We start from the raw sequence: 25,199 nt of genomic DNA, 5'->3' as shown, positions 1-25,199 counted from the left end.
CCATCCAGTTTATTCAGGAGTTAGAGTTTGCACTGTGACTAATAAAAACCGTGGATGTATCTAAGAATTACTTACTGTTTCTATAACGGATTTGTACACTTGCTAGTCAAGACAAGCAGATGACAAGACTGACCTAATAGCACGAAATGGGTTTAAAGGGAATCTGTCAGCTGGATTTTACTCCCTACACTATTTATCTGCATGTCGCTCTTTCAAAAGACAATTCCAGCATTATCTTCACATGGCCGGTCCGTTCCTCCATTACTGAGAAAACACTTAAAATTATATGTAAATGAGGCTGGAGATCAGAAGACTCGGTCACTCCAGCTCTATTCTCCGCTCAATGCCGCCTCCTCCTGCTTGATTGATTGCTCCTTTTCCTGTAGTCACAGACCATAGGGCTGGCAGTCAAGCAGGAGAAGGCGGTGTTGTCTTTGAAAGACCTACATGGGATTGTGCATATTAATAGTCTGTGGGGTGGAGTCCTGCTGACTAGTAATGGAACATTAATTCCTTTAGTTGATTAATGCAATTAGGAAAATATAGCGTCCAATGTAAATAGAGAAAAGCCGTTCCACATCACCACCTCTGTGTATAATTAATTCTCTTATTACCAAATCCATTAAAAGTGGAAGGACTCCTCTGGTGTACTGAAAAGGTGACTGCCTGCTGAGCAGATGTGCCGACTCGCATTAGTGTAGCTATATCATTACATCGTTCACGGTCATGTATTTTTAGTCTTCTGGTTTGTGCAACCTACATAGTGTACATGTCAGAATATCATTTTCACTATTGCAATTATCATATTTCTTAATGGTATATATCTGAAACCCCATAGAACTAGAATAAAGTAGTGCTCTGTATTGCACAGCCTGCAGCGAGTGGCACCATATTTATAGACGCCGCCATAATATAGCCAGGTTTTATTGTTGATCACTAAAAGATCTGGTGATCTTGGCTACAAACTGGACACCAGAAGACAACATTTTTTCCAATATTTCATGTTCAAATAGTAATGACATATGCTTTTTTTTTTTATAATCCTGGTAATTTCACTAAATGGTTTACTTATTAGCTGAACATTAGTTGGTGTGGTAGGATGGCTTCCACACAAACAGCTTCATTGTAAGTTAAACACTTTGAATATAATGTTGATTTGTGTGTGCCGGGGTTAAAAGGTTCTCTCAGGCACAAAATTAATTTTAAAGCTGGAGATATCAAAGTTAGAGATAACAGGGCCCAATAGTTGATTGGTGCCTTCCCCAAGAGTGCAAAGTAACTTGTGCCCACAATGTGATACAGCGGAAATAATGTTGGATTCAGGGATCAATAGTCAGAGTATGAAGAAGAAAAAAAAAAGATACTCCAGCATAGAAAAATATGAAACTTTATCTTTGAAAAAAAAAAAAAAAAAAAAAATCATAATTGTGGAAATATCGTAGTTACTCACCGATAACGGTATTTCTCTGATCCCATGACGGCACCACGGAGAGAGGGATCCGCCCTCAGGGACAGGAAACCCACAGGTTAAAAAGGCGGGACCGCTCCTCCACCTCAGTTGGTTTACAGAGCCTTATCAGGACTTCAGCTGTAATTTAATTGGTTATTTACATGCACAGAAATCATCATATACATATATATGTTTTTTGTTTTTTTTTTGACACCGCGTGACTACAACATTAGTAGCGTGCACACCGAAATGTGAAGGGAGGAAATATACGGGTGCCGTCATGGGATTAGAGAAATACCGTTATCGGTGAGTAACTACGATATTCTCTTACCCCCAAGACGGCACCACAGAGAGAATTTCATAGAATGTATATTAGGGTGGGATTACTGCCTCCAGAACTCTTCTACCAAAGGTTAAGTCTAAAGAGGAAGACAGGTCAAGTTGGTAGTGTTTAAAAAATGTAGAAGGAGAGGACCAAGTGGCTGCTCTACATATCTGGTCAATAGATGCTCCAGCTCGCTCTGCCCAAGAGGTTGCCACCGATCTGGTTGAATGAACCTTAATTGTGTCTGGAACAGCTTCCTCGGATGAGGTGTATGCCTAAAGAAATACAATAAACCCATATTTAGCATATATACATTCACGGAGGTCACTTACCCTCCTAACGTGAGGGAGATACCGGTTCTGGTCTTGGGGATGCCTCCTCCATTTGAACCGCTGTTCTTCTCCTGGATCCACTAGAGCCTCAGCTGTGCTGGGACCCTGAGCTTTGGCGTTGCACAGGTTGGTCCTGCTTTTTCTTCTGCGTGTGACGGCGCTCCTGCGTGGGGTTTGCGGAGTTTCCTCCACCGACTGCTCTCTTCCACTCATAGTGGCACTATTTGACCAATGGTGTCAGATTCCCCGCCGATTTTATCTTCATAATGCGGCGCAAGGCAACTTCCTGTTTACCCAGAGATGCCCTGCGCCGCCCCGAAAATGACCCCAGCGCCTGCGCAGTAAGTACCGCCAGACCTCGCGCGCGCTCCATTAGCTGCCGGCTCCTGGGAGGGACTGAGGGATTGTCGCAGCCGCCGCTGCTTCCATGCTCGTGTCTCCTGTAGGTGACCGCCATCACCACCTCCCATGGGCCCCGAAAAACCGGCGGTGTCGCACCAGATAGCCGCCGCTACCTATTACCAGTTGGTTTTGAAAGAGAAGAGGCAGGCTTGGTTCCTCTTCACTGCCTCTTCCCCGCACATATCTACAGGGCCCACCGACCCCGGAATTGTGCTTTCAGGGAGGATATCCATCTGTGACCGCGACAGGGCTCCCCGCTGCCTGGATTTGGCCCGATGGTCCCTGGTATCCCGCGACGATGTGGTAAGCTGTGGGTTCCCAGTCAGGGACAGGAAACCGAACTGAGGTGGAGGAGAGGTCCCGCCTTTTTAACCTGTGGGATTCCTGTCCCTGAGGGCGGATCCCTCTCTCCGTGGTGCCGTCATGGGGGTAAGAGAAATATTATTCCAATATCTATTTATTAAAATCCACTTTGATCATGGGAAAACCCCCTTTAAGTAGGAGGGGGTTAATGCAAGGTCAAGTAAGGCTCCTGCAGACCTCAAATCCTGAATGTCCTCCCACTCTCAGGTTTGAGTAGCTTCGCCCAGTCAGAGCCCATTGGCTCATCTCTCCCTCCTACAGTCAACCCACCAATGAGAAGAAACCGTGCTGTGGGAGAAGAACAAATAAATATATTTATTTCGATTTTCGCAAAACTCGCAAATCGAGCTGACTGCCAATGGCAAATTAATCTGATTAAATCACCCAGCCCTACTAGGTTTTGGGCCCGCTCCAGAATCCAATGGGCGTTGCCTCTTTAAAGCCGCCGCCGTGCTTTCCTAATTTCATGTGTCAGAACTGCAGGATCACTACAACTCGCCTACAGGAATTGATACTAAAATATGACGAGGATGGCTACTGTTGGTATGCAACAATGGATTTCAGGCAACAGGCTATCGATACGTGATTACAGATGTTTGGGTCATGAACACCCCCTTAGTGGTAAATCTATTAAAAAAAAAAAAAACAAACCACAACGTGACTAGATTGAAACTGATGTGGGAACTAGGAGGTTAAAAGCAGCAAGAACATCTCTGGTATCCTTAAAGGGATTGTCCGGTCTTCCGCTAGAAGTCTGTAGTCACTGACTGCAGACTTCCGAATCCTTACAGCATGCGCACTGCACACTGTCAGGATTCTGCTGTATTACTGTGGAGACCAGGTGGTCATGTGACCGCAAGAATGCCATTTTCTAACTTCCGACTACATTCCGACTAAGCAGGATCGTCCTCGCTCAATTCAATCACAATTGAGGGAAGATGATCATGTCTAGTCGGAATTAGGCAAATGGCATACTTGAGGACACAACACAGCAACACTGGAGAATCCTGACAGTGCGCAGAGTGACTGCAGACTCAGCAGAAGACCAGACAACCCCTTTAATATAACCTGGTGTTCTTTAAGGCCCCGTCACACATAGCGACGCTTAAGCGATCCCGACAACGATACGACCTGTCGGGGATCGTTGCTGCGTCGCTATGTGGCCGCTGGTAAGATGTCACACAGTGCGATCTCCCCAACGACGCAGCAGCGATGCGGCGACCTGTAGCGACCTGTAGAACGATGCTATTTCATGATGATTCAATGGGACGTCCTGTCAACGAGGTTGTTGGTAAGGTGTCAAACACAGCGATGTGTGCTACCCAGCGGGACCTCAACGATCAAAAAACGGTCCAGGCCATTCCGACACGACCAGCGATCTCACAGCAGGGGCCTGGTCGCTGCTACGTGTCACACATAGCGAGATCGCTACTGAGGTCGCTGTTGCGTCACAAAACTTGTGACTCCGCAGCGATCTCGCTATGTGTGACGGGGGCTTTAGGCTAATGGCTGCAATAAGGAATCTAGCCACTAAAAATTGTTAATTGATGGAACAATACGAGAGGTGATAAGTTCATTGATCCTCATCCAATGAGACCAAGGGAGTCCATGTAGAATTGTTGACCAATTTGGATGATAAAACCATGTCCGGCTGTGGTGCTGTAATAAAGAATCCTTAGGGCCAAGAGGAGTTAAACAGTTTCTATTTATTTCCTAGCTAGTTTCAATGTTTGAATAGAGTCTTTTTCAAGTGAAAAAAGTAATTGCATAGCAAGTGTTCAAGGGCAGGGGGAGTGTAAGGCTGAAAGTGTATATGTAACTGAAGAAAATGCCCACAAGGAAAAAAAAAAAAAAAAAGTAGTCGAGAAGAAAGTAGAGAGGAGTAGACCGAAAATGGGATTGCCTCTGTGGCATGTCTTCACTTCATTCCTGCTTTTTGTTTGTCCCTTCTTCCTCCAAACAGACCAATCATTTGATTTACCCCCTTCTCTCCCCTCAACAAAGCAAGGGTTTGTTCCCAGCCTTTCTTCAAACTACTCCCCTACTTTTCCCTCATACATTCTATTTCTTTCCTATCGCCCCCCTCTCTTTCCTACCTCCTTTGCAATCCCATCATCAGTCTACTCCATTTCTTTTCCATCACATCACTCCTTTTTTTCCCCCTCAAATTTTCAGGTGGGCATTTTCTTCAGTATCGATCACACCTCCAGCCTTTTTAAACCACTGGCCCTTAAAAATTTGCCATGCAATTGTTTTTTTTTTTTTCCCCACTTGAAAAGACGCTAGTCAAGCGTTGAAACGCGTTGTGGAACTAAAAAAAACGCTCAACTCATCTTGGTCCTAAGGATTCTTCATACCAACAGCGCAACCTGATATTGTATTATCAGCCAAACTGGTCAATGTTCCTGGAGGAGGTCATTCCCAGCCACGAGGCAGCAGCAGGAGGAGTCTAGGAGTTGTGCCTGCACACAACCTGCCCAGGAGGGCACCTTCCCCCTGCCCAGGAGGGCACCTTCCGTATACGCAGTATCACCCGATGGTCCTGTGCGCTGTTATTCCTCTACCATACAGAATTGTTGTGATAGTAAGTCCCATAACTACTGTATATAATCTACCTTCCTTTTTGATTTACATGCAGTAATTTATGCCATGACAAGAACATTATCGCACACTTGCAGAGTGACTGGTGACTTATCACAAACCCCGACAACCTCTTTAATGGTGCCATCTCAGCTTTATTACTAATGGAAAGCTATGTAGAGTTAAATTCCATTCTGTGAAAAGATCATTCCCATGGATTTTCTTACTGTTTTCCAGACGTTGAAGACTCTTGCGTCCTTTCGCTTTGGGAATCAGATCAGAATTTCGGATTGCACGATTTATGTAGTATTGCTTGCGTTTTGCACTAGAAGTCTTCTTGGATGGAGAGCTTGGTAAAGGGGATATACAATCTTCAATTAACCTGAACAAAGAAAACAAAAACACTAACAATGAACAAGCCCGATACCGCCCTGTAGCACGTAGATCACAGCATTTTGTGGAGTGTGTAAGTTTCCATAATCCGATAATTAAAAATGATACTGTATCAATTGTTTTACACGTGGCCCAGTCACTCCATTATAGCAGACTTTCAATTGCAATATTCGACACAATATTGAAAAGGATGTGTCCACCTTGGGTGCAGCCTACAATGCCTGTATCCAAGGTCTTTATAAGCCAAACTGATCTAGCTCAGAGGCGATAAGGATTTGTTATGCCCTTCCCGACATTGGACGTAACAGTATGTCCTACTTTGTGGTGCGTTCCCATAAATGGATGTAGCCGTACGTCCAATTGTGATAGCCGAGCACCACCCCCTAGCTCTTTAACCCTCCATATGCTGCGATCAATAGCAACTGCAGCATGTAGAAGGCAGGAAAAGAGGGAGTCTGAAGTCCAATTAAGACCTGCCAGCTACAGTGGGCTGTTGGACTATGCCAGAAACAGGGCTGGCATCATCACCTGACACCTGGGCAAGTGCTCACCCTCAAATTACTCACCTCTCCTCATTCCATGCTGCTCCGGTTTCTTCAGCGTCTTACTGACATCTCAGTCACTACAACATGCCCTCTGTGTTAAGCAGTGAAGAGAGTTAGATGATGCTGAGTAGATCGGAGCAACGGGGGATCGAGGAGGTGAGGTTTTTTTTTTTTGGTTTTTTTTTTAATGTATGGAGAACTATGTGGTGCCCATAATACTGTAGAGGACTATACTGTCCAGTTTGAAATGAAAAGTCTTCAGTAACTGTGTGACTGCAGACTTTTGAATCCCACCAGTGGTTTTTGTGGTATTGCAGAATTTACAATAGCTAATCACTGATGTAACGCAAGAAGAAATAAAGGTATAGAACAACGCCAAAGATTTCACTTATCTGTGCATCATGAATCGTGGTATGTGTTAAGGGAATCTGTCACCCCCAAAATTTGCCTATAAGCGAAGGCCACCGCCATCAGGGGCTTATCTACAGCATTCTGGAATGCTGTAGATAAGTTCCCGATGTCACCTGAAAGATAAGAAAAACAGGTTATATTATACTCACCTGAGGGGGCGGTCCTGGTGCAGTCCGGTCCAATGGGCGTTGCGGGTCCGGGTCCAGCGCCTCACATCTTCATGCGATGATGTCCTCTTTGCTTCCTGCCGCGGGCGTACTGATTTGCCCTGTTGAGGGCAGTGTAAAGTACTGCAGTGCGCAGGCGTCTGACCTTTCCCGGCACCTGCCTACTTTACACTGCCCTCAACAGGACAGAAAGTACACCTGCGCAGAAGCCGCGGCAAGAAGCAAAGAGGACGTCATCGTATGAAGATTGGAGGCTTTGGACCCAGACCGCAGCGGGACCTCCCCTGAGTGAGTATAATCTAACTTGTTTTTCTTCTCTTTCAGGTTACATCGGGGGCTGATCTACAGCATTACAGAATGCTGCAGATAAGCCCCTGATGCCGGTGGCCTTAGCTTATAGGTGAGTTTTTGGGGTGACAGATTCCCTTTAAAAGGGGCCCACTGAGACTTTCGCCTGGGGCCCACGAAAATCTGGAGCTGGCCCTGACCAAGAGCACGATCTAAAAGACGGTTCCATCAGTGTAATACTGACAGATATAATGCACTACACCAAATCAATCAGAGTAATAAAAGATAAAGTCCCATAGAACAACTAAGTAATAAAAGGGGGGAAACAAAAGAGATAGATATATATAGATATATATATATATTAGATGGTTGCCCGATTCTAACGCATCGGGTATTCTAGAATATGTATGTCCACGTGGTATATTGCCCGGCCACGTAGTATATTGCCCAGCCACGTAGTATATTGCCCAGCCACGTAGTATACATCACAGAGCCACGTAGTATATTGCACAGCGAAGTAGTATATTGCCCAACCACACAATATACAGCACAGAGCCACGTAGTATATTGCCCAGCCACATAATATACAGCACAGAGCCACGTAGTATATTGCCCAACCACGTAGTATACAGCACAGAGCCATGTAGTATATTGCCCAGTGACGCACGCAAGACCGCTAGGTCTTATTGGTAATTTCGCAAAGCATAGCTGGGAAAGGAAGATGGTGGCAGGCACGAGCGGGTCAGCGGACAACGGAGGGTGAGAATAGCAGGTTTTTTGTTTTTGTACTATTTTTAACATTACTTTCTTTTACTATTGATGCCGCATAGGCAGCATCAATAGTAAAAGGTTGGGGACACACAGGGTTAATAGCGGCGGTAACGGAATGCGTTACCGCCGGCATTAACCCTGTGTTAGCGGTGATCGGAGCGGAGTATGGAGCGGGCGCCGGGGACACTGACTGCGGGGAGCGGAGCGCCGGGGACACTGACTGCGGGGAGCGGAGCACCGGGAACACTGACTGCGGGGAGCGGAGCGCCGGGGGACACTGACTGCGGGGAGTATAGAGCGGTCATTTTCTTCCGGACTGTGCCAGTCGCTGATTGGTCGCCGCAAAACAGCCACGACCAATCAGCGACTTGGATTTCCATGATAGACAGAGGCCACGACCAATGAATATCCGTGACAGAAGGACAGACAGACAGACGGAAGTACCCCTTAGACAAAAAAAAAAATTATATAATATATATATATATATATATATATATATATATATATATATATATATGTATATGTATATATATAGAAACCGTTAAAAATTGGAACAGCACAATGCTCACCGGTGGGTGCCTGGCCTCCTGGGCAGAATGGTCCACTCATCTGCCCACATAAATACAAAAATCAGCAAATGAAGGCAGCACTCCAAATCCTCATGCAGGTAAAAATGCAACTTTTATTGAACCCACATCTCTGTGCGACGTTTCGGCTCACACTGAGCCTTTTTCAAGCTATATATACATACACACATATATACATATACTAGATTGTGGCCCGATTCTAACGCATCGGGCATTCTAGAATATGCATGTCCCCGTAGTATATGGACAATGATGATTCCAGAATTCGCGGCAGATTGTGCCCGTCGCTGATTGGTCGAGGCAACCTTTATGACATCATCGTCGCCATGGCAACCATTATGACATCTACGTCGATACTGTGCCCATCGCTGAATCAGAGACGCGGGATGTCTACGTCCTTTATGACATCATTGTCGCTTTGCCTGTCACTGACTGGTCGAGGCCTGGCGGCCTCGACCAATCAGAGACGCGGATTTCCAGGACAGACAGACGGAAAAACCCTTAGACAATTATATATATAGATATTTAATTTTTGCCGACAGTCATGTGAGGGCTTGTTTTTTTTTTGCAGGATGAAATGGTTTTATTGGTACCATTTTGGGGTACATAATTTTTTTTTTTATTTTTATTGCTTTCTATGCCGATATTTGAGAGGCAGAATGACCAAACCCCAAAACAGTGTAGTAAAAGTGAAAAAGTGATAAGACAGCTTCATTTTTCTGGTCTTTACAATTAGAGAAATACCACATTTATATACGGTAATTTTGTTTTATCACTTTTACACAATTACAAAAAAAGTTTTTACATCGTTATATTCTGAGAGCTGTAATTATAGTTCTTTGCTGATGAAGCTGTATGGTGGCATATTTTTTGCATACAAGATGGCGTATTGAGCTATTTTTTTTTTTTCTTTTAATCTAGCTTTATTCCTCTTCTTGTTCATTTGGTATGATGAAAACCCATGGGGAAAGGGGGTGGTTGCCCTCACCCCTCCCCTTTCTCTTTTTTTTTTTATAAACTGTTAACTATTGTGACCATTTTATAGGTCTGGTCGTTTCAGATGTGAGGATACCAAATGTGTAACTTTTTATGTAAAAACAAAAAATAGATATATAGATATATATATGCAAATTTTAGGTTACAAAAAAAAAAAAAAGCCGTTTCAGTATGTGAAGGTAAAAATCCACTATAAATCTGGCATTGCTGTGTCTAGCCTATGATTCTGAGCAGGCACTGTGAAGCCTGCAGCACTGTAAGTCAGATCAGTGATTTGACAGAGTGCTGTGCTGGACAAAATAAAAAAGTAAAAAAAAAAAAATTTCCAAATGTGTAAAAAAAAAAAAAATAAATAAAATAAAATAAAATAAAATATGTATGTATGTATGTATGTATGTATGTATGTATGTATGTATGTATGTATGTATGTATGTATATATATACATACATATATACACACACACACACACATACATACATACATACCGGTATATATATTCCTAAATAATGAAAAAAAAAAAAAAAAATATTCCCATAAATACATTTCTTCATCTAAATAAGAAAAAAAACTAATAAAAGTACACATATTTAGTATCGCCGCGTCCATAACGACCCAACCCATAAAACTGGCCCACTAGTTAACCCCTTCAGTAAACACGGTAAGGAAAAGAAAAAAAAAAAGAGGCAAAAAACAACGCTTTATTATCATACCGCCAAACAAAAAGTGGAATAACACGCGATCAAAAAGACAGATATAAATAACCATGGTACCGCTGAAAACGTCATCTTGTCCCGCAAAAAACGAGCCGCCATACAGCATCATCAGCAAAAAAATAAAAAAGTTATATAGTCCTGAGAATAAAACGATGCAAAAATAATTATTTTTTCTATAAAATAGTTTTTATCGTATAAAAGCGCCAAAACATAAAAAAAATGATATAAATCAGGTGACGCTGTAACCGTACTGACCCGAAGAATAAAACTGCTTTATCAATTTTACCAAACGTGGAACGGTATAAACGCCTCCCCCAAAAGAAATTCATGAATAGCTGGTTTTTGGTCATTCTTCCTCACAAAAATCGGAATAAAAAGCGATCAAAAAATGTCACATGCCCGAAAATGTTACCAATAAAAACGTCAACTCGTCCCACAAAAAACAAGACCTCACATGACTCTCTGGACCAAAATATGGAAAAATTATAGCTCTCAAAATGTGGTAACGCAAAAAATATTTTTTGCAATAAAAAGCGTCTTTCAGTGTGTGACGGCTGCCAATCATAAAAATCAGCTAAACAACTCGCTATAAAAGTAAATCAAACCCCCCTTCATCACCCCCTTAGTTAGGGAAAAATTAAAAAAAAAATGTATTTTTTTCCATTTTCCCATTAGGGTTAGGGTTGGGGCTACAGTTAGGGTTGGGGCTACAGTTAGGGTTGGGGCTACAGTTAGGGTTGGGGCTACAGTTAGGGTTGGGGCTACAGTTAGGGTTGGGGCTACAGTTAGGGTTGGGGCTACAGTTAGGGTTGGGGCTACAGTTAGGGTTGGGGCTACAGTTAGGGTTGGGATTAGGGTTAGGGGTGTGTCAGGGTTAGAGGTGTGGTTAGGGTTACTGTTGGAATTAGGGTTAGGGGTGTGTTTGGATTAGGGTTTCAGTTATAATTGGGGGGTTTCCACTGTTTAGGCACATCAGGGGCTCTCCAAACACGACATGGCGTCCGATCTCAATTCCAGCCAATTCTGCGTTGAAAAAGTAAAACAGTGCTCCTTCCCTTCCGAGCTCTCCCGTGTGCCCAAACAGGGGTTTACCCAGGGGCGGCGTCAGCACCTGGTGCACCTGGGCAAATGCCGGGGCCCTAGAGAGAGAGGGGGCCCACTCACGCTGTCATAGATACAGCTGGGAGAGCAGAGCAGGAGAACATGCTCTCTCCACCCACAAAGTCACTGCTGGCTGCGTTCTCTGAACCCCTATGTGCCAGCTCTGACACAAGCATCTTCTCACTCAGTCAGTGCAGCCAGGCAGGCACACATAGGGTTTAAGAGAAGGCAGCCAGTGTGACATTGTTTGTGGGCGGAGAGAGCACGTTCTCCTGCTCTGATCTCTGCCCCTGGCTGGCTGCAGTGCTGCTGAACTTATGAGGCAGATTCCGGAGGAGCTCCTACCAGTGCCTGAGTGAGTGGCACTGCTATATACTACATGGGCAGCTGGGCTGCTACATACTACGCGGGCTGCTATATACTACGCGGGCTACTATATACTACACGGGCTGCTATATACTACGCGGGCTGCTATATACTACGCGGGCTGCTATATACTACGTGGGCTGGGCGGCTATATACTACGTGGGCTGCTATATACTACGTGGGCTGCTATATACTACGTGGGCTGTGCTATATACTACGTGGGCTGTGCTATATACTACGTGGGCTGCTTTATACTACGTGGGCTGGGCTGCTACATACTACGTGGGCTGGGCTGCTATATACTACATGGGCTGGGCTGCTATATACTACGTGGGCTGGGCTGCTATATACTACGTGGGCTGTGCTATATGCTACGTGGGCTGCTTTATACTACGTGGGCTGCTATATACTACGTGGGCTGTGCTATATACTACGTGGGCTGTGCTATATACTACATGGGCTGCTATATACTACGTGGGCCAGGCTGCTATATACTACGTGGGCTGCTATATACTACGTGGGCTGCTATATACTACGTTGGCAGTGTTATATACTACGTGGGCAGTGCTGTATACTACTATGTGGGCAGTGCTGTATACTACTGTGTGGGCTGTGCTATATACTACTGTGTGGGCTGTGCTATATACTACTGTGTGGGCTGTGCTATATACTACTGTGTGGGCTGTGCTATATACTACTGTGTGGGAAGTGCTGTATATTACTATGTGGGCTGTGCTGTATACTACATGGCTGTTCTATAAACTACGTGGGCCGTGTTATATACTATGTGGCTGTGCTATATACTATATGGGCTGTTATATGATACGTGGGCTGAGCTATATACTACATGGCTGTGTTATATACTACGTGGGCTGTGTTATATACTACATGGCTGTGTTTATATGCGATCATGAATCGTGGTATGTGTTAAAGGGGGGGCCCACAGAGACTCTTTCGCCCGGGGCCCTCAAAAACCTGGAGCCGGCCCTGGGTTTACCCCAACATATGGGGTATCAGCGTACTCAGGACAAATGGGACAACAACTTTTGGGGTCCAATTTCTCCTGTTACCTTTGGGAAAATACAAAACTGGGGGCTAAAAAATAATTTTTGTGGGAAAAAAAAAAGATTTTTTATTTTCACGGCACTGCGTTATAAACTGTAGTGAAACACTTGGGGGTTCAAAGTTCTCACAACACATCTAGATGAGTTCCCTGGGGGGTCTAGTTTCCAATATGGGGTCACTTGTGGGGGGTTTCTACTGTTTAGGTACATTAGGGGCTCTGCAAACGCAATGTGACGCCTGCAGACTATTCCATCTAAGTCTGCATTCCAAATGGCACTCCTTCCCTTCCGAGCCCTCCCATGCGCCCAAACGGTGGTTCCCCCCACATATGGGGTATCAGCGTACTCAGGACAAATTGGACAACAACTTTTGGGGTCAAATTTCTCCTCTTACCCTCGGGAAAATACAAAACTGGGGGCTAAAAAATAATTTTTTGGGGAAAGTTTTTTTTTTTTTTTTTTTCACGGCTCTGCGTTACAAACTGTAGTGAAACACTTGGGGGTTCAAAGCTCTAACACCACATCTAGATGAGTTCCCTGGGGGGTCTAGTTTCCAAAATGGTGTCACTTGTGGGGGCTTCTACTGTTTAGGTACATTAGGGGCTCTGCAAACGCAATGTGACACCTGCAGACCATTCCATCTAAGTCTGCATTCCAAATGGCGCTCCTTCCCTTCTGAGCCCTCCCTTGCGCCCAAACAGTGGTTCCCCCCACATATTGTGTATAATCGCACTCAGGACAAATTAGGCAACAAATTTTGGGGTCCAATTTCTCCTGTTATCCTCGGGAAAATACAAAACTGGGGGCTAAAAAAATAATTTTTGTGGAAAAATTTTTTGTTTTATTTTTACGGCTCTGCATTATAAACTTCTGTGAAGCCCTTGGTGGGGCAAAGCGCTCAAAACACATCTAGATAAGTTCCTTAGGGGGTCTACTTTCCAAAATGGTGTCACTTGTGGGGTGTTTCAATGTTTAGGCACATCAGTGGCTCTCCAAACGCAACATGGCGTCCCATCTCAATTCCTGTCAATTTTGCATTGAAAAGTCAAACGGCGCTCCTTCCCTTCCGAGCTCTCCCATGCGCCCAAACAGTGGTTTACCCCCACATATGGGGTATCAGCGTACTCAGGACAAATTGGACAACAAATTTTGGGGTCCAATTTCTTCTCTTACCCTTGGTAAAATAAAACAAATTGGAGCTGAAGTAAATTTTTTGTGAAAAAAAGTTAAATGTTCATTTTTATTTAAACATTCCAAAAATTCCTGTGAAGCACCAGAAGGGTTAATAAACTTCTTGAATGTGGTTTTGAGCACCTTGAGGGGTGCAGTTTTTAGAATGGTGTCACACTTGGGTATTTTCTATCATATAGACCCCTCAAAATGACTTCAAATGAGATGCGGTCCCTAAAAAAAAAAAAAAAAAACCGGTGTTGTAAAAATGAGAAATTGCTGGTCAACTTTTAACCCTTATAACTCCTTAACAAAAAAAAATTTTGGTTCCAAAATTGTGCTGATGTAAAGTAGACATGTGGGAAATGTTACTTATTAAGTATTTTGTGTGACATATCTCTGTGATTTAATTGCATAAAAATTCAAAGTTGGAAAATTGCGAAATTTTCATAATTTTCGCCAAATTTTCGTTTTTTTCACAAATAAACACAGGTACTATCAAAGAATTTTTACCACTATCATGAAGTACAATATGTCACGAGAAAACAATGTCAGAATCACTAGGATCCGTTGAAGCGTTCCAGAGTTATAACCTCATAAAGGGACAGTGGTCAGAATTGTAAAAATTGGCCCGGTTATTAACGTGCAAACCACCCTTGGGGGTAAAGGGGTTAAGAGATATAGATGGAAACCCAAAGTAACTGCTCAGCATAGAGCGCAGGATAAATGTGATCCGAAACGTTATGCAAAATGTTCCCAGTAAAAAGCGTCAACTCAGTCCACAAAAAAGCAAGTCCCCACTCAGGTCCGTGATCTGTCAATGGAAATAATAATAATACCTATGGAGCGCTCCTGGGGACCCACCACACCCGACGCGCGTTTCGCAATGAAATATATATTAGCCCTTAAGGTCACCGTAGATGTCTCCCAGGATTTCTTCAAGAGACTTTCTATTTTCCGGTCCATTGGATCCTTCAATAGGGAAGAATTTTCAAATGGGAGTGCAGTTCTTTTTGCAACCCTTGCCACCTGTACGTCTACTTTGGGAATGTCCCATTTGACAGAATCACCTTCTAGGGGGAATCTGTGTTTAATCTCTGAGAGGGTGCTGAGGCATTTCTCTGGCAGTTCCTACTCTTGAGAAATCATGTTAAGTATATTAGCATGCACTGTGAATCCTACACGTTGAGGCCGGCGTCACACTAGGCGTATGAAAATATGGTCCGTTTTTTACGGCTGTAATACACAGAAATGTTCCCAAAATAGTGATCCATATGTCATCCGTAGGCAGGGTGTGGCAGCGTATTTTGCGCATGTCATCCTCCGTATGTAATCCGTACAGCAAGATTTTCTCGCCGGCTTGCAAAACGGACATACAATGGATACATACATACCGCTAGATAGCAGAAAAGCCGATAATTCAATTGACGGGTTTTGCGATCTCCTTCCCAAACCCAACAGGATAGGAGACATGGTTTACATACAGTAAACCATTTCATATCCTTTTTTTGCATATTCCTCACTACTAATGTTAGAAGTGTATGTGTGCAAAATTTGGGGACTCTCTTAAAATAAAGAGTTAAATCATGGAAAAAAACTGGCATGGGCTCCCCCACAATTTTCTCCGCCAGAGTAGTAAAGCCAGTGACTGAGGGCAGATATTAATAGCCTGGAGAGGGTCCATGGTTATTGGCCCCCCTGGCTAAAAACATCTGCCCCCAGCCACCCCAGAAAAGGCACATCTGGAAAATGCGCCTATTCTGGCACTTGGCCACTCTCTTCCCACTCCCGTGTAGTGGTGGGATATGGGGTAATAAAGGGTTAATGTCACCTTGCTATTGTAAGGGGACATTAAGCCAGGTTAATAATGGAGAGGTGTCAATAAGACACCTATCCATTATTAATCCAATAGTAATAAATGGTTAATAAAACACACACACACACATTAGGAATAAAGTATTTTATTCAAAGACACAGGGTGTTGTAATAGTTTATTATACTCTCAATCCAATTGAAGACACTTGTCACCTGAAACAAAGTTAAAATTAAAAAAAAAAATCAACAATATCCTATACCTTCCGTCGTTCAGTCTTGTCCCACACTGTAAATCCATATGAAGGGGTTAAATAATTTTACAAGCAGGAGCCTGCTAATGCAGCCGCCCCTGCCTGTAAAAATTGGGGAATGAATGGAATGCACGGGAACGTAGCTACCTAGACTTGTGGTGCTGCGCCCCCTGCTGGCATAACTTCAGATGAACTCGAGTGTGAGAAAATATTCAGAAAAATTCCCCAGGGGGGTGCCAATAACCATGGTCCCTCTCTAGGCTATTAATATCTGCCCTCAGTCACTGGCTTCACCATTCTGGCGGAGAAAATTGCACGGGAGCCCACGCCAATTTTTTCCGCGATTTAACCCTTTATTTTAACAGCTAGAGTCCCCAAATTTTGCACATACACACACTACTAACATTAGTAGTGAGGAATATGCAAAAAAAAAAGGGTATATGAAAAGGTTTACTGTATGTAAACCATGTCTAATATGTCGAGTTTGGGAAGGAGATAGCAAAAGCCGTCAATTGAATTACCGGCTATTCTGAGATATATATATAATTTTTTTATTTTATTTACACACACACACCTATACTAGGTGTAGACATTTATTATAGCTATTCTATTCTGTCAGTGTGATTTTACTGTACACCGCACTGAATTACCGGCTTTTCTATAGAACAGTGTTCCCCAAGTCCGGTCCTCAAGAGCCACCAACAGGTCATGTTTTGAGGATTTCCTTAGTATTGCACAGGTCAATGAATGCTTGCCTGTCCAGGTGATGCAATTATCACCTGAGCAATACTATGGAAATACTGAAAACATGGGGAACACTGCTATAGAACATAGCTGCGTATTTCTCGCAAGTCACACGCATGGTCCGTGTGTAATCCGTATTTTTCTCACCCCCATTGACTTTCATTGGCGGATTTCTTGCGCAATACGCTGACAAACGCAGCATGCTGCGATTTTCTGCGGCCGTAGAATACCGTATAATACGGATGCGTAAAATACGGCAGATAGGAGCTGCCCCATAGAAAATCATTGGTCCGTGTGCAATGCGTATTTTCTGCGCCTCATACATCCGTAAAACTCGCTAGTGTGACGCCGGCCTATCCAGTTTTAAGTCCACCGAACATCTGGTCCTGAATGGACTGAGGTTCTGATTCCTCTTCCAGCCCCATAGTGCTGTGTACTGCAGATACCAGCTCCTCAATCCACTCTGAGGAAAAGAGAATTTCTGGTTTCAGGGGCCTTGGGTGATACGGGCTCCTCCCGTCTACCAGAGGACGATGCATAGGAGAGGTCTGATTCAGACTCAGTCATCAACCTGTATTTTGCTTTTCTTCCCTGGAGAAGGTGGTGGTGAAGGGTTAAAAGCAGTCAGGAAAGACTGCACCTCCTGCTTGACTAGCAAGCGGATCTCTTCCAAAAGGGAGGGTTGCTCTGCTCTATTTTGTCGATACATGACTGGCAGAGATTTTTATCCCGTAGTGAGGGTAGTTTTATATTACAGATGGCGCACTTTTTCCTAATAGAGGTTTTGGGGTTGACTTGTCTCCCTGGATCGAGAGGGAGAGAAGTGTCAGACAGAAGGAACCCCCTAAATTATGTACCCGAGGACCCCATCCCTGCATACACTTACTGTGGCAGGGGCAGAGCTGGGCTCTGCAGATGCAGGGCATGGACTGCCTTCCATACTAAAGGATAGTTTTACCTCTGTAGCGACTTCAGGCAGGTTTTATGGCGGTGGGTAGCAAGCCCCTGCCCCCAGCGTAGAAAGTTCCCCCCTCCCCCTCCTAGGTCCATGGGCAGGAGGAGTGGCGTCCATGAGCACCAGGCGCCACCGGCGGAAGTCCAGGTGCGCTCCACTGGAATGCAGAGTCCCGGAAGTGACGCACGCTGACACTTCTGGGATGCCAAACTGCGCACATGGAGGGGGAGAAGACCGGAGAACTCCGGCAGGCCTCCAGTCGGGATCACTAGCCTGCTTAGCCCTCTAGGGGGTGCGGGAAGGCCAGGAAGGGGTCCCGAGGTCACCACAACGGGGGACGACGGGAGCAACTAGGAGGAGGCGAGACGCGACCACATGCTGTCCGGCAATACAGGCACAGCCTGTCATAAGGTACTGTAGCCGCGAGTGGGAAGTGGGAGGGCCTTTTAACCTCTGTGCTTCCTGCTCCCCATCAGGGCAAAGAGACAACCCCCATATGCCGTCGTGGAAAGTGACTAGAGAAAATAAAAGTTTCAGAATCAGTGGAATCTGTTAAGCGTTCCAAAGTTATTACCTCAGAAAGTAACAGTGGTCAGAATTGTAGAATTTGGCCAGGTCATGAAGGTAAAGACTAGCTTGGGGAAGAAGAGGTTAATTCATGAAAGAAAGCTAAAAACACACATCATCCAGGATCAGATGTTACAGTGCTAATAAGCCCCACAACACGCCAAAGATTCTGAAACGTGTATAATAAAAAAAAAAAAAAAAAAAGATGGCATCACTACAAATGTTCTTTCATCCTGCAAAGAACGTGGCCCATCAGTTTAAATTTGTTTCTAAGCGGGGCCCATATACCGAGCAGAGTTTCAGACCACTGCTCTAGATAGAGGTTTCCATGTTATCCATTTATTCATTCATTTCCAGCAGGAATAACAAAGGAACACCACCGAGTTATGAGAAAAGATGCTCCAGGCTTGTTATAGCAGGTGGACTACAAATAGTTACTAAAACAAATGTCAGAAGCTCTCTGGTGACTGTTCCTCAGGTTACAGCTCCTGGCCCAGCCCAATTGTGATTCACTCCACAAGAATTCATTGAGGAAGTTCTGAGAAGAGTTAAGGTACCGTCACACTAGACGATATCGCTAGCGATCCGTGACGTTGCAGCGTCCTCGCTAGCGATATCGTCCAGTGTGACAGGCAGCAGTGATCAGGCCCCTGCTGTGCTGTCGCTGGTCGGGGAAGAAAGTCCAGAACTTTGTTTCGTCGCTGGATCTCCCGCTGACATCGCTGAATCGGCGTGTGTGATGCCGATTCAGCGATGTCTTCGCTGGTAACCAGGGTAAACATCGGGTTACTAAGCGCAGGGCAGCGCTTAGTAACCCGATGTTTACCCTGGTTACCATCGTTAAAGTAAAAAAAACAACCACTACATACTTACCTACCGCTGTCTGTCCCCGGCGCTCTGCTTCTCTGCACTGGCTGTGAGCACAGTGGCCGGAAAGCACAGCGGTGACGTCACCGCTCTGCTTTCCGGCTGCCCGGCGCTGACAGCCAGACCAGAGAAGCAGAGCGCTGGGGACAGACAGCGGTAGGTAAGTATGTAGTGGTTGTTTTTTTTACTTTAACGATGGTAACCAGGGTAAACATCGGGTTACTAAGCGCAGCCCTGCGCTTAGTAACCCGATGTTTACCCTGGTTACCGGCATCGTTGGTCGCTGGAGAGCGGTCTGTGTGACAGCTCTCCAGCGACCAAACAGCGACGCTGCAGCGATCCGGATCGTTGTCGGTATCGCTGCAGCGTCACTAAGTGTGAAGGTACATTTAACAAGTTTAATGTTATTAGCCTGGGAAGGAAGGGCTCATGGGGTACTAATGTCTCATTAATGCGGCCTGCCCAGTTAGGGTATTTTGGGGAAACCACTGTAAGTATGAACTCATCAGTGCGGGCATTCTGCTGATAAAGCCATGGTCACACATGGTCATAGGGCCACCTGTAATCACTTTTACAGCACATTATTCACCTTCACAACAAGCATCCCAATTACTTACACTGAAGGGGCTTCTGTGGGAACGCTCTAAGTGTGGGGAGCTAATGTGAAGGGCATCACAATAGGGGACTACTGTGGGGCCCAAGATAAAGTGCGGGGGCTACTGTGTACAGGGGAGCTGGGGGCCCACTATACTGTGTACAGGGAACCTGTACATGGGAAGGGGGGGGGGGGACTTGGGGTACATTAAACTGATACATAAGCATTGTTATAGGGGCACTCAGTATTGATCATAAAAAGGTGCACATGGGAAATTACCACTTTCTAGGACATTAATATTTTCTAGGGAGCAATTTTACCCACTAGAGCAGAGACCCATCCCCAACCTTTCTGAGCTTGAGAGCCACGTCCAGCTCTGATAGTAATAATGCCTGCCTTGTACCCTCTATAAGATATATAGATAACAATACACAGTGTCAGTATAGTATAGACACGTATGCCCGCATAGGGGGATTAAGTCAGAAGGTTCAGTGCATTAGAGCATGTGAAACATAAGAAAAAAAGCACATGTAGATAAAAAAAAATTATTCCTTTGTTAGATTTTGTATTATTAAAAATTGGAGAAAGGTTAATACAAAACAAACAGGGTAATCAAACAGTGAAAATAACCAAACCTGTGGAACCGCAGGTCGGAGATACAGGTAAGATCAAAATGAGTATGTGAGAAGTAAGAGTTCACATGCCTGTGATGCAAGTACCTAAAATCAACAGGTAAGGAGAGTGCAGCCACTGGTGAACCTAATAGCAAGCGAAGAAAGAATCAAAGGGCAAAGAGAATAAAAAGATGGTATGTTATTACCTAAGACCTGCGGTGCCACTGACCCCTACACGTGTTTCAGCTGAAGTGCCTTTTTCCGGGTGCTCACAAGGTACGCCAGCTCAGTGGTCAGTATAAAGGTCAGCACAGGGCGCTCACACCGTACACCGGCTCAGTGCTCAGGATAAAGGTCAGCACAGGGCGCTCACACTGTACGCCGGCTCAGTGCCCAGGATAAAGGTCAGCACAGGGCGCTCACACTGTACGCCAGCTCAGTGCTCAGGATAAAGGTCAGCACAGGGCGCTCACACTCTACGCCAGCTCAGTGCTCAGGCTAAAGGTCAGCACAGCACACACTGTACGCCAGCTCAGTGCTCAGGCTAAAGGTCAGCACAGCACACACTGTACGCCAGCTCAGTGCTCAGGCTAAAGGTCAGCACAGCACACACTGTACGCCAGCTCAGTGCTCAGGCTAAAGGTCAGCACAGGGCGCTCACACTGTACGCCAGCTCAGTGCTCAGGATAAAGGTCAGCACAGCACACACTGTACGCCAGCTCAGTGCTCAGGCTAAAGGTCAGCACAGCACACACTGTACGCCAGCTCAGTGCTCAGGATAAAGGTCAGCACAGCACACACTGTACGCCAGCTCAGTGCTCAGGGTAAAGGTCAGCACAGCACACACTGTACGCCAGCTCAGTGCTCAGGATAAAGGTCAGCACAGGGCGCTCACACTGTACGCCAGCTCAGTGCTCAGGGTAAAGGTCAGCACACACACTGGTTAGCACGGCACACCTGCAGACAGCTGTAACGGGAGGTGACACGCCGCACACACACTCTGACCGCTGCGGGGACATACACCACCCCCGCTGGCTTTCTGTGCCCAGGACTCACCGAGGACTTCCCTCCTCCTCCTCCCCCACAAGCTCGGTGTTCCGGTTATTCACCATCCTGGCGCTCGGTACGGACTCAGATGTTTTTCACTCCCGGAGGAAATAACGTCAGTGCCGCCCCGCCTCCCTCATCAGACGCTGACATCACGGACAAGTAGCTGTGCGGCTCTTCCCGTGACGCCATATGTAGGCGCGGTTCCGCTGCCGGGAGAGTGCTGAGCGACTAGTGCCCTGGGGCCGGAGTCGTATCTAGGGGATGGAGGCCGGCAGTCTGCTTGTTGTCCCCTCCGCCTCCAGTATATTGAGTCAGCGAAGGAAGCCCTCCGAGCAGAGGTGTAGCTAGGGTCTTGGTTTTGGGGGGCGAAGCTTCTCAGTGAGCCCCTAACCAGGTAACCTTACAACTAGGTGATGCACCCTAAGGCCGGCTTCACACTCAGCGTATGAAAATACGGTCCGTATATTACGGCCGTAATACGCTGAAATGTCCCGAAAATAGTGGTCCGTAGCTCCTCCGTAGGCAGGGTGTGTCAGCGTTTTTTGCGCATGGCATCCTCCGTATGTAATCCGTATGGCATCCGTACTGCGTGGTTTTCTCGCAGGCTTGCAAAACCGACATACCGCTATAGAAATGATCCATGTGTCCCAAAAAGAAAAAAATATATATATATGTTGTCTATATATATATATATATATATATATATATATATATATATATATGTCATTAGACACATATATGTATATATATTAATATTTTTTCCAGCGCTATACAGCTTGAAAGCCGGTAATTCAATTACCGGCTTTTTCTTTCTCCTTCCTAAAACCCGACATGATTTGAGACATGGTTTACATACAGTAAACCATGTCTTCTCTCCATTTTTTTTGCAGATTCCACACTACTAATGTTAGTAGTGTGTATCTGCAAAATTTGGCCGTTCTAGCTCTTAAAATAAAGGGTTAAATGGCGGAAAAAATTGGCGTGGGCTCCCGCGCAATTTTCTCCGCCAGAGTAGTAAAGCCAGTGACTGAGGGCAGATATTAATAGCCTGGAGAGGGTCCACGGTTATTGGCCTCCCCCTGGCTAAAAATATCTGCCCCCAGCCACCCCAGAAAAGGCACATCTGGAAGATGCGCCTGTTCTGGCACTTGGCCACTCTCTTCCCATTCCCGTGTAGCGGTGGGATATGGGGTAATGAAGGGTTAATGCCACCTTGCTATTGTAAGGTGACATTAAGCCTAATTAACCCCTCTGTGACCTTGGACGTACTATCCCGTCGAGGTGCCCTGGGCCTATCTGACCCTTGACGGGATAGTACGTCCTGCCCTTTAATGCGATACCGCGACTTAAGTCGCGGTGATCGCATTAAAATTCCGACGCCATCTCACCTGGGGGGAGATGGCCTCGGCATCCAGGGCATTGTCGCCGCCCACCCGCCCTCTCGATCGCTGTGATTGGCTGTTCAATTCTGAACAGCCAATCACAGCCATTCTCATTGTTTCAGCCAATCGGAGCGGCTGAAACAATGAGGTCACAGGCTAGGATCGAGTACCGATGTACTCGATCCTAGGTCCGGTGCCTGGCAACGCCAGGCACCGGCAAGAACACCCCGGATTGGCGCGATCGCCGATCGCATCGATCGCGCCAATCGCAGGGCACCGCGCGGTATTACCGCGCTGTGCCCTGCCGGAACCTGCGTGGATCGGTGCTCTAATAGCACCGATCCTAGGATAGGACACAGTGCAGGGCCTGCAGGAGCCGATTGGTGCGATCGATGTCATCGTCGATCGCGCCAATCACAGGGCGCAGCGGCGATCACGCTGTGACCGCTCTGTGCCCTGCAGGTGACCTGGCTGTGACCTGCCTAGGATGGCGCGAACAGATCCGATCCTAGGCAGGTCACAGCCAGGTCACCAGGAAAGCTCTGATTGGTGGGATCGATGTTATGGTCGATCCCACCAATGACAGGTCACAGCAGCAGCATGACCGCTCTGTGACCTGTCTGTGTCACCTGCCTGACCTGTGTATGACCGCTCTGCAGGGTCCTCATTCTAGCTGAGGATTCCTACAGAGCGGTCATACTGCTGGATCTCCCTGCTGGATTTTGTGCCTGGATCTCCCTGCCGTGCTGGGTATTGTGGTGCCACAGCAGCCTGTAGCACCACAATCCCTGCTAAAGAAAGAAGACAACTAAACGTAAGTTTTATCCCTGATCCCTGCCCAATCCCCGTTCATCCACCCCAATCCCCGTTCATCCACCCCAATCCCCGTTCATCCACCCCAATCCCCGTTCATCCACCCCAATCCCCCCTTCCCCCTCTTTTTACCCCCTCCACCCCCATTTGTGCCGCCTCCGTGCGCACATTTAGTAGCCGCCGAGCGTTGATTGGTGACGCAGTTCACCGATCAACGCTCGCGCTCGCTTTTTTTCCCTCGCCCCCGTTGCGCCAACTCCGTACACACATTCCGCAGCCGCCAAAGTTTGATAAGTGACGCAGTTCACTTATCAGAGTTTGTGCCTGCCGTTTTCCTTTTTTTTTTTTTTCACCCCCCTTTTGCGCCACCTGACTACAACCGTACGTTTTGATCACTGATCCCTGCCCAATCCCCACTTCCACCCCCATCTCCCTTCCCCCTCTTTTTACCCCCCTTTGCACCTCCTTCCGTGCGCCCATTTAACAGCCGCCGAACGTTGATTGGTGACGCAGTTCACCGATCAACGCTCGCGCTCGCTTTTTTTCCCTCACCCCCGTTGCGCCAACTCCGTACACACATTCCGCAGCCGCCAAAGTTTGATAAGTGACGCAGTTCACTTATCAGAGTTTGTGCCTGCCGTTTTCCTTTTTTTTTTTTTCACCCCCCTTTTGCGCCACCTGACTACAACCGTACGTTTTGATCACTGATCCCTGCCCAATCCCCACTTCCACCCCCATCTCCCTTCCCCCTCTTTTTACCCCCCTTTGCACCTCCTTCCGTGCGCCCATTTAACAGCCGCCGAACGTTGATTGGTGACGTAGTTCACCGATCAACGCTCGCGCTCGCTTTTTTTCCCTCACCCCCGTTGCGCCAACTCCGTACACACATTCCGCAGCCGCCAAAGTTTGATAAGTGACGCAGTTCACTTATCAGAGTTTGTGCCTGCCGTTTTCCTTTTTTTTTTTTTCACCCCCCTTTTGCGCCACCTGACTACAACCGTACGTTTTGATCACTGATCCCTGCCCAATCCCCACTTCCACCCCCATCTCCCTTCCCCCTCTTTTTACCCCCCTTTGCACCTCCTTCCGTGCGCCCATTTAACAGCCGCCGAACGTTGATTGGTGACGCAGTTCACCGATCAACGCTCGCGCTCGCTTTTTTTCCCTCACCCCCGTTGCGCCAACTCCGTACACACATTCCGCAGCCGCCAAAGTTTGATAAGTGACGCAGTTCACTTATCAGAGTTTGTGCCTGCCGTTTTCCTTTTTTTTTTTTTCACCCCCCTTTTGCGCCACCTGACTACAACCGTACGTTTTGATCACTGATCCCTGCCCAATCCCCACTTCCACCCCCATCTCCCTTCCCCCTCTTTTTACCCCCCTTTGCACCTCCTTCCGTGCGCCCATTTAACAGCCGCCGAACGTTGATTGGTGACGCAGTTCACCGATCAACGCTCGCGCTCGCTTTTTTTCCCTCACCCCCGTTGCGCCAACTCCGTACACACATTCCGCAGCCGCCAA

At 46.3% G+C, this 25,199-nt stretch overlaps 1 protein-coding gene across 1 annotated transcript in view; it reads right to left on the bottom strand.

Moving 5' to 3' along the window:
- The window catches only part of R3HDM4 (R3H domain containing 4), a 49,083-nt gene extending 27,295 nt beyond the window's left edge, over nt 1-21,788 (bottom strand). Inside the window, exons 1-2 of the mRNA XM_069740077.1 lie at nt 21,490-21,788; nt 5,680-5,834 (exon numbers count right to left, since the gene is read on the bottom strand). Coding sequence (XP_069596178.1) covers nt 5,680-5,834; nt 21,490-21,545 — 211 coding nt within the window. The 5' untranslated portion in view covers nt 21,546-21,788. The remainder of the gene's footprint in view (nt 1-5,679; nt 5,835-21,489) is intronic.
- Between the last annotated feature and the right edge of the window lie 3,411 nt (nt 21,789-25,199).

Source organism: Ranitomeya imitator, chromosome 1, assembly GCF_032444005.1.
Source record: "Ranitomeya imitator isolate aRanImi1 chromosome 1, aRanImi1.pri, whole genome shotgun sequence".
NCBI lineage: Eukaryota > Metazoa > Chordata > Amphibia > Anura > Dendrobatidae > Ranitomeya > Ranitomeya imitator.
Note: the sequence above shows the minus strand (reverse complement) of the source record. Positions and strands in the feature narration are given on the sequence as shown.